General features: G+C 46.0%; 1 protein-coding gene across 1 annotated transcript; it reads right to left on the reverse strand.

Moving 5' to 3' along the window:
* Nucleotides 1-749: 749 nt before the first annotated feature.
* LOC307064143 (protein FAM170A-like) lies at nt 750-8,555 on the reverse strand (the record flags this gene model as incomplete). Its single annotated transcript, XM_079720632.1, is given in 5 exon segments — nt 750-850; nt 4,437-4,610; nt 4,613-5,221; nt 6,033-6,173; nt 8,486-8,555. Coding segments are annotated over 5 exon segments (1,095 nt in total).
* Between the last annotated feature and the right edge of the window lie 2,191 nt (nt 8,556-10,746).

Here is a 10,746-nt window from a genome sequence, read left to right on the forward strand (position 1 = left end):
TCAAAGTGAAGTTGCTGAGTACATATCAAAACATAGAATGCGCGTCCCTTTGATATAGAAATCATAGAATAGGACCTTATAATTAGGAAATTCAAATAGAAAAGGTGAGTAGCATGTCAATGTTACTAAATTTTGTAAAAGTGAAATATTCAATAGGAATGTCTTTATATTTTAAGATACTTATGTAATAACAGATCTGTTAAAATGATGGCTTAAACTTAATGACAGAAGCATGTAACAGTTTAATGTATTTTAGGTAGGTACATCACATACCTTAATCAAACATGTATGTGTGTGTGTTAATGCATCCTATCATCTGTAAAGGGATATTCACCCTTATGTAAACAGTGGCAAGATTTTCAGGGATTTTTTCCACATTTAACTTCCATATTTTAAATTTTTCATTGAGCATCAATTTTCCAGTAAAATACTGTTATTTTTATAGTAACATAGGTAGTAAAATAATGTAAAATATAATATTAAAAATTACTAAGAACATATTAATCCCTCACAGTAAGAAATCCTATCATCATGAGGTATACATATATATGGCCAAAATTAAGGAATAGACCTCTAGAAATCAGTTATAAAAAGAAAAAATGTATATGGTTATTCAAAGATACAGAATATTAGTCAGTGTAACGGTATATTTATAATTAATGCATTTGAAGTTTAGGATAAATCCATGCAGCCCAGAATATTCTGTTTTAATTCCAACAGTAGAAATTTACACATCCTAGTTCTCCTCCTCAGGCTTCCTTACTGGGTGAATGGATGGATAGCTCGGGGTACCGGCTTGTCCTTTCATGTGCTTGGTCTGACTGGAGAAGTAGCTGGGTCGTTCCAGACACTATGACACAGAGAACCATTAGCTGTGGGAAAAAAGGAATTTACCCCCCAAAAAACTTTTTAAAATTGTTTACAAAGTAACAGTGATTGGGCAAATCCTGAAGATAGAGAGTGGGAATAGGTAAGTTTTAGAGGTAAAATTTATCAGCGATTCCCTGAGGAAAAATGTGCATAGGGAAGAAACCTAGAATGATGGGAACAAGTTGTTAAGGAGGAGGTTTGCATACCATTTCCTACTTCTTAGTCATTTCACTGATGTTTAACACTTACTTGGTTAAAGGGCTTTACTCAGCAAAAGATGTATTTAATGTGAGAGGCAGGTTTCCAAGATTGGTTTCCTAGACCACACCTTCACATGTGTATGTAAAGTCCATGCTACCTCAAATTGCATTGCATTAGATGTCAGAAATCCTAGGGCTTCCTTGTTTGGTTTGGTTTGGTAGATATCAAACCACCAACTCTCAAGGTAATTTGTAGTTTAGTGAGTTAAGTCAAGGGCTGGAAAACTACCTCCTGTGAGCCCAAGCTGGCTCATTGCCTTTAAAGCTTTATTGGAACATAAAAGCTCTTTATTGGCCCATCCATTTATTTACCATCTTTGAGTGTCTCCCATTGTGCTGACAGTGTTCAGTGGTTGTGACGAGCACTGATGGCCCACAAAACCTAAAATATTTACTTTCTGGCCCTTCAGAGAAAAAGTCTGTTGATCCCTGTGGTAAGCCCAAAAGGTTTGTCTCTGTAAGTGAAAGACCACAAGTAGAGCAGAACTTAGACTTGGTTCAGTGAGGATTCCAGAGAGGTTTCCTTTTTGATTCTCATATCTGCCCTTCTGGTTGACCTTGTTCTTTAGTTTGGTTCAAAGACAGTGGTAGCAACTAGGGACTACCTGTTTCTTTCTTCACATTCAATGAAAGATCTGCTCTTCCATTCTTAGTGATGAGTAGTTCACAACTCACTCCCAGTGCATGGCTTCCTCTAACCTTGACTCCCATCTATGCTAAAGACTAAATCTTTAGCTTTGTATCCAGTTCCATTGGCCTTTGTAGGGCCTTCAGTTTCAACTCCCAGTTGATAGCTTGAGCTCGAAATCTATTTTTACCGTTGGGGATTTTCTGTCTTAGCTTTGAGCTTGGCTACATAGCAACACTTTGGGGGACTTGTTATAATCAGCATTTCTATCTTTCTTTCCTTCCTTTTTATTTCTTTATTTTTTTAAGGGGATCCAAAGTCAAATTCAGTCAGTGGCTGAATGACAACACATTGATTCACAACCTTGTAGATTCTCTTATGTCATAGGGCATCAGTGGGAAGGAGTAGAATCCTGGAAATTTGAGGTGGAAATATATGGGCAGATTGCAACAAAGCTGAGGCCTGTGACCTCTGACCTGTGACCTCTTAGTTGAGCCTGCTGTGCTATTAGAAGGAAGTCTGCCTGTACTCTGAGATAGTTTCCTTGCAGGGGACTGTGGATCCTCAAGACTTGCCTCCACTACCTCTCGTTATTCCAGACCTAGTAATCAGACTAGAGTCCTTGAAATGGGGACGGGAGCAGGGAAGGGGTGGGTACCCACCGGGTATAAAGGATGACCATGAGGAGACACTATCTGCTAAAATAAGGAATTTTATAATTTATGTCAATAGAAACCTGAGAAATAATGTGTGTGGCTTTTGTAGGTATTGAAGCAGGTGGGAGTAATGTAATATTGGGTTAGGCTGGATTTGTTGATACGAGTGCATTCAACACCCATTCCAGACTCAGCGTGTTAGCTTGGCTACCTGGGAATGCCTTCAACAGTTTGCTCAAATGACTGAAACCTGTACCCAAAGTTAGCGTCTGCTAAAGTCAAACTGCCAGAACTTTCTAAGTATGTTGTAGCAAAATTTCTTGACGTTGGCATGACTGACATTTTGAACTGGATAGCTCTTTGTTGTTGGGAGCTGTCCTGTGCAATGTAAGATGGGCCAGTGGCACATACTCTTCCCTGCCACCCTAGTTGTAACAATAAAAAGTGCCTTGAGGGCTTCCCTGGTGGCGCAGTGATTGAGAGTCCGCCTGCCGATGCAGGGGACACGGGTTTGTGCCCCGGTCCAGGAAGATCCCACATGCCGCGGGGCAGCTGGGCCCGTGAGCCACGGCTGCTGAGCCTGCGCGTCCGGAGCCTGTGCTCCGCAACGGGAGAGGCCACAACAGTGAGAGGCCCGCGTACCGCAACAACAACAACAAAAAAAGTGCCTTGATACATACACATGAATGTGCACCAGCCACGTGGGGCTCATTCATAACACAGCTCCTTAAAGAAAAAAGTCTCAAGACACTGCCACATATTTCCTGGGAGGGGGGACCAAAAGTGTCCCCAGCTGAGAACCACCGCTGTAGAAGGTTTACAAAGGCATAGGAATGCCAGACCACTGGAGTGGATTTATCACATAAGATCTGCTCACCCAAACCCCCTATGTGCCCTGGGAGGGCTCAGAGGACACGTATTGTTGAGGGGAGCGTTAGCAGTCTTGGAATGCTCTGTAGCTGCTCTTCTCTGCAGGCCAGGAATGAGAGGGAAATTATGTCATAATGGGCTCCGTAAATTCAGTGAGGCTAATGGGATCGTGGGGCATCATTGGTCAAGTGGAAACACTTCATTGGCAGAGATAAAGTGAGCGTGTTTTTCACAATGAACAGCAAAATGAAAGGGCTCATTAGAATGCTTTGATACACAGAGATTTTTTATATTTGCTCATGTGCTATCTCTAGGGCTGAAATAAATGGGAAGTCTACTAATACCCTACTTGATTTGAATCAGGAGAAAAGCTCTAGGTGTGATGAACATCTCTGACCGGAATCAACATGGGAGTTGTGCTCCCTCAGCCAATTCGATACCATGAGTCAGTTCCCATTTCCAGAGCATCTTGAATGAAGGGCAGGCCGGGTCCCCTTGAGGGAGGATATACCCTGGTTTACTACCAACTATCCCGAGGGTCGTTTCTTCTCCCTGGAAGGGATAAAACAACTAAGGTAGAACAGGAAGAGACAAGAAGCACTCCAAGCTCTGCTGGTCAGGATTACCCTCCAGCGTTGCCTTAATGCTCAGAGCCACACACACCACAGTGAGCTTGGCTCCAGATGAACTACCACGCAACGAAGGTTCTGGAACATTTCCATATCTCGGGGGACCTCATTTCCACGTGACTCTCTTTCATATTCCCCTTTGTCACAGAAGGCTAGGTCCAGTGGTCAGGGTGAGATCTCAGCTCAGGCCCAAGGCTCTCAGACCTCAAAGTTCTGGTCCTGCAAGGGCCCCTGTCCTCTCTTCAGACCACTCCTGGCTCTCTCTGCCGAGAAGGAGCTGCTGGCAGTACGTCCTCTAAGAGTTGAGGTCCATCGTGCAGACCCTGAGAAAACTCCTAGGAAAAGGCTCCACCTTCTTGTTGAAGTCAACAGAGCTCAATTCCTTTGGAAGTGCTGGGTGTGTCCCAAGTTGATGCAACTGCAGAGCCATTAGGTCAACCAGCACATGTGTGCGGCCCCTTCCCTTAGACTCCTCTGGGCCCTCGTGACATAGGCTCAGAAAACTGCCAGCCTCAAGCCTTACCTCTTCCAAGGACGGCCACACCGTCTTGCAGGATCTTCTGTCCCATGAATCTCAGTTGCTGTGTGGAACTCAAAAGAGAGGAAAGACCCTGCCTGCGGGGTCTCTTCGGGCTGGGGCCTTCTTGCTTCTCTTCCTCCTCCTCGTCCTCCTCGTCCTCCTCGTCCTCCTCCTCGGGGTGATCTCGGATTCCACATTGCCCATCAGCTGGGCCATGGTGAGATGAAAGACACGGCAGCTGAAGCCCTCCAGGATGCCGCCCTTCACGTGCTGCTGGAGGATCTCCAAGGTGGGGAAGACCCGGCAGCAGGCCATGCACCTGAAGCCGGTCTCCATGGTCACCATCCAGTCCGGTGTCCTGGCGCTAGGTCTCTCCTCGACGGCAGGTGACCCTGATGGGCTGCCTGGCTCTGCCCTTTCCTCATCCTCTTTCTCCTCCCCAGTGGGCTCACTGTCAGACAGGAGGTTTTCGGTGGACACATCAGAGGGGTAAGTGCCTACTGTGCACGCATCCTCAGGAAGGGTCACTTCTTCTATCCTCAGCTGCTTTTCAGGCAACTCCAAGGGTTTCTTTGTCTTCCAGGAGACAGCGACACCCTTGTTCACTTGTACCTGCATGTAGTATATTTTCATGCCCCTTTCCTCTTTGTCTGGGTGCAGATCGTTCTTACAGGGTGAAGAGGGTGAGGAGGAGACACAGTGTGATGGGGGAGTGGTCTCTCCTTCTTCCTGAACCTGGGCTAGGGGTGCTGTAGGCTGGGCAGTGTCTCGATGTGATCTCCGGATTCCTGAAAAAGGAAATTAAAAACATAATAACATGCATGGACCATGCCGGAACCTGAGGGAGCAGGTGTGGTAGACAAGAGAGGGACATTTGCATGACGTAGCTATGTCGTGAGCTTGGTGTCTGTTGGCCGTACGACGCAGTGGTGTATCTGTTGTCATGTGTGGGCTTTTCATCTGCGTGTTGGGGGATACTGGAGCGGTGTCTGTATACACGAGTGTGGAGTACAGTGGTGAGGGCTGTGGTATGTGAGGGATGCGGATGGATGCGTGTACGACGAGGAGTGTGAGTTTGGGAATATCGGTGGTGCATTCCTTGTGGAATGGGGCTGTGGTGCAGGAGGAGAGCACTGTGGATCACGTGCTTGGGGTTCATGTGCACTGAGAAGGGCTGTGCCTGGAGGGCGCATGTGTGTGTGAGCTGTGTGGACCTGAGCTGGATGGTGCTGCTCTCAGGCTGGAGGTGTATGATGCAGAACTCTGTCCTTCTCTGCAAGCAAAGGCAAAGGGAAACCCTACATTTTCCTCTGAAGATGCTTAATCTGGTCCCTCTTCCCTCCACCTCAAGCCCAGACCTTTCCGGCCCCTGCTCCTTGACTTCCCCACCATGGTAGTACCAGGATTCTCACCCGCCCCCCACCCCCGACTCAGCTGGGATCCACGCCCTCGTAACAGCTCAGCCATCCTGCCCAGGCTCTTCCACAGAGCCCTCATCACGTCTGATGACCCTGGGTTTCCTCTCAGCCTCCCTGGGATCTGTGTGCCTCCTGCCTCACAGCCAAGCACCCCCTCTCCTGAGGAGCCCCACGCCCTTACCAGCGTAGATGCGCTTGCGCTGAGAAGAAGCACATGAGAAGTGTTTAGGGGCAGAGGAGACCTCCCCTGCCCCTGGGCTGCAGCCTTGGGCCACCACAGTGGATCCAAGGTGAGGGGGATCCTCTTGTGACTTCGAGATTCCTGAGGGAGGAATGAAAGGCTCAGGGTGGGTTCATCAGTCCTCTGTCCAGAAGTATTTACCGAGTGTCTGGCACGTGTCAGGTGCAGTGAATACACACAGTTGAGAGTGTGGTTCCCAGTGGATACTCCAGGATTTAATTCCAATCAGTACTTACTCTGTCACTGTCTAGTTGGTAATGTAGGCCTCGGTGGTGACTGTGAGTGTGTGGGAAGAGTGAGTGATGTGTATCAGTTAAGTCTGTGGTAAGTGTGGGGTTGGCATGGGGAGCACAGTGCAGATGTGTCTTATCTGTGTCTGTGGCCTTTGTGTGCATGGTTTCTGTTCACAAGGCAGGAATTCTGGGACATGTAACTTTTCCTCATTACATGGTGTGGCTTGTATTTATGGTGTGTTCATTCATTCATTCACCAAGATTCATTAAGCAGCTACTCCTGTGTATCTGGCACTCTTCCATTGTTCTAGTCTCTGGTAATGCTGCACATTCTAGTAGGGGAAGACACAAACTAAACAAAAATACAATAAATATATAATACCTGAGCTGGTGGTAAGTATATAAGGGTTGCCAGACTAAGCGAAGAAAAATACAGGGCACCCAGTTAAATTTCAGTTTCAGATAAACCCAGAATAATTTTTTAGTGTAAGTATTGCCATGCAGTATTTGGTCTTACTTACTTTTAGTGTATGTATGGCCCATACAATATTTGGGAAATACTGATACTGAAAAATTACTTGTTGTTTATCTGGAATTCAAATTGAACTGGAGAGCCCATATTTTCTCTGGCAACCCTGACATGGGTTAGTGAGACTCTGGTTTACTGTGGTTTGTACAAAGCGGGTCTGGCATTACTCAAGAATGTGTTATAAGTGTGGTGTGTATGACACGTGACTGGTTCTTATAGAGGTATTTAGCGATGGCTAAGGTTAGCTGTGTTTGTGCGAGAGTTGAGGAGATACATATATATATATAGTGTGTGTGTGTCCTATATATATAGTGTGTGTGTCTATATACATATCTCATCTCCAGCGTTTGGTGTTGGAGGACAGGATTGTGATACAGGTGGGTTGTATGAGAACGTAGTATAGGAGGGATACGTGTATATACCTCCATGTGCTGTGTGTGGTTTAATACGGAAGTTATATGTGGGGTGTGTGATATTTTTGCTATATCAGAGTGTACATGGGTGTATGAGTTACTGTCTCATAAAACACCCCTAACAAGAATTCTGCATACACTCTTACATACGCCGAGTGTCACCCAGGTCCAGGCAGGGTGACAAGAACTTTACCACGCAGACTTTATATCTGATAAGCACTCTACCCCCATTCATCCTGCTCTTCTCAGCACTACCACACACACACACTCACACGCACACACACAGGAACATAGAGAAAAATATTCTGAATGGTCAGGGGCAGTCATTGCCTTCCCCAACCTGTCCCAGCCGCTGCCTGAAAATCTGCCTGCTGTCTAGAGCTCCATTCCCAGGGCCCATCCTACAGTCTCCAGGGTCCTGGGCCTGGTAGGAGCTACTGGTCTCTAATCTGGGGCAGAGACATCTAGCTGGAATTCTGGGGTGACCACCCCCGTCGAGGGCAAGCTACTCGCGTACATTTAATGCACGCAGGCACCACGTGGGCCGTAGCTCTCAGAGCTCCCCGCAGGACCCTGAGGTCATTTCTCACCCCTGCTCACGCGGTCTCAGTCTCTGGAAAACCCTTCCCTTCCCTTGATCTCCTTTGGGAAATTCTTCCTGTTGAAGGAATAAAACCTCCTTGCTTTCAATATGACACCATCCCTAGACAAACAATCTTCTTTCGAAGTGCATTCCACTTGTCAAGATACTTTTCAACAGGGCCTTCAACTCATGGGGCTTCTCTTTCCACTTTGGTAAAAGAGGCCAAGCAACTCATGGGTCTCTCTCAGCATCCTTGCATCCTTCACATCCCCCACCTCATCACCCCAGGGAAAGATCCAAGAGAATAAGAGAGAAATCGGGGACTGAGAAAAGCTGCACCTCTAGGTCTGTGCAAGCAGGATGCAGCCTGCTGTGAGTCCGACAAAGCTCCAGGCCCGGCTGCCCCAGGAGAGAGTCCTCAGACCAGCGGAGCTGACCTCCCATCTACCAGGGGCATCTGGCAGTTCTGTGCCATCTAACACCACAGGGACGCTCCAGATGGATACGGCAGCATCAGTGAGACAAGGTCTCTCGCTCCCTGCTTCACAGGTGACACGTTCTCAGTCCCCAGCTTCCTAGAGGAGGTTCAGTTTGGCAGAAACCCATGTGCCCCAGACAAGTTGCCCCCAACATACCTCCTCCGTTCTCGGCAGTTTCCTGGGACTCTTCATTTTCCAGATGTTTCCTCTTTTGTCGCCGTTTCATGGTACCAACTAGAAGTCTCCCGTAGAAGATGCCTCAAGAGATGTCCAACTCCTCCTCTTCCCAACAGGTTGGCCCTTCTTGGCTCTTGGGCAATCCGTTGAAATGATTCAATACAAATAAAAATAGTCAAGTCTCCTAAATGGCTGAAAAACTTGTACCACTTAGTGAACCAGCAGTACTGCCTAGTGCTCACCAGGGCTGTTAAGTTTCCAAGGTTGCCAGGCTCACAGCAGGATTCTGTGACCTCAATGATGACATCAGAGCATTCTGTGGACCTAGGTTCAGCACAGTCTCTGCAATAGCACAGGCCCCATTTTCAAGAACAATTCCTGTTTCCCAGCCGAACCTTTCCCGTGAAAGGGAAAGGTTCATACCATATCTATTATAAATTGTATCATACCGTATCTCTTATAAAAGGAACATTTTGATTGGAGATCTTTTAATGCCTTTTATATAGAGATTTAATATGAATATTTTAAATGGTCTCCAGTTTCCCTGTGGATTATTGACATTTTAAATTCTGCACTTCAATTTTCCCTCAATACGTGTAATTTTGTCACGGTTATTTCTGTACTTAAAGATGAGTAACTATATAATTGATTTCTTCATTTTTTTCCCATCTCTTTCCAAGGTACTGCATTTGATTGTGTCTTAGGGATGAGTGAAAAATGCTAGTCCTTGAGTCAGGACATTGGGCCCTTTACCAAGTAACTCAACCTATCTGGGCTTCAGCTTGTGTATGTGCAATCAAGAGGCTTGGACTAGCTGACTTTTCAAATGTTGTGTTTCTTTGATTCACTCTCACTTACTGATCTGCTACTTAAGAAGAGGGTTTGGGGCTTCCCTGGTGGCGCAGTGGTTGAGAGTCCGCCTGCCAATGCAGGGGACACGGGTTCGTGCCCCAGTCCGGGAAGATCCCACATGCCGCGGAGCGGCTGGGCCCGTGAGCCATGGCCGCTGAGCCTGCGGGTCCAGAGCCTGTGCTCCGCAACAGGAGAGGCCACAACAGTGAGAGGCCTGCGTACAGCAAAAAAAAAAAAAAAAAAGAAGAGGGTTTGTTCTCATAAAGTAGCAACAGTCTTTTCCTAACCTTGGGTTGGGCGGAGTTTAACTGTTCGTACTCAGTTTGTTCGTTATATTTCCTTCTACGTATGCTTAGCTCTAAATAATTTATATGTCTCTTGTGACTATTTTTAGATCTTATTTTTTTCTTATTTTCTTTTACAGTTTCTAATTTGTTATCGCCAGTGTAGAGGAGCCTGATTGACTTTTAAAATTTATTGATCTTGTATGTGTGTGCCTTGTTGAACTGTCTTATTAGTTCCTGCTAGTTTATCTGTGGGTTCTTTTGGGTCTCCTAGATAAATGAGCATATTAAATGTAAATAATGTGTTCTTTGGATAAAGTTTATTTTCTTGCCTCTATATATATAGAAGCAATATGTTGAATTGATTTAAATATTTAAATACTTACATACCTGTTATCACAATCTAACGTTCTTGATCTTATTTTCTTTCAATCAATATTATGTTTTCAAGATTTATCCACGTGAATCCATATAGATCTAGGTCTTTGATTTTTGACTGTTTGCTATTATTTCATCACATGCGTATAGCATCATTTATTTTCCATTCAAGCATTATTGGACAATTGGATTGTTTCCCTCCCTTCTCTAGAATAAGCAATGTTTCCTAGAATATCCCTGAAGATGTGTGACAGTCGAGAAGGGCCAGTCTGGCCGAAGATTCCTACTTGCTTTTAGCCACCTTCCAACAGGCCATCTCCAGCCAGCAATTTGAAGCACAGATGAAATGAAAACTCCCCGAAGTGTGGAGATCTTAGGAGCTTCCTAGAAGGTGGGAGGTTAATGATAGGCATCCTGCTGGGATCCCAGGGGAGTCTGAGCTGGCCTGAAGCTCATCTTCCTCCTCCACCTCTCAAGAGAAATGTGGAGGAAAGAACACTTCCAAAACTGTGAGTAGGCAGAGGGAGAGAGATTGGGGGCCGAAGCTGCAACTGAGGTCTTCGAGTGGGCTGTGAGGACGCAAATCCTCTAGAGAGCCAGGCTCTGCCTTCTGAGCACTTCTCTCCTAAGGCTGCTCATCATTCAGGTGATGGCAGGCATATACAGCCGACTTGGCCCACACTGTCACAGAAAGCCTTATCAGAATCTCTTCTTCTTCATACACTC

Source organism: Hyperoodon ampullatus, assembly GCF_949752795.1.
Source record: "Hyperoodon ampullatus genome assembly, chromosome: 15".
NCBI lineage: Eukaryota > Metazoa > Chordata > Mammalia > Artiodactyla > Ziphiidae > Hyperoodon > Hyperoodon ampullatus.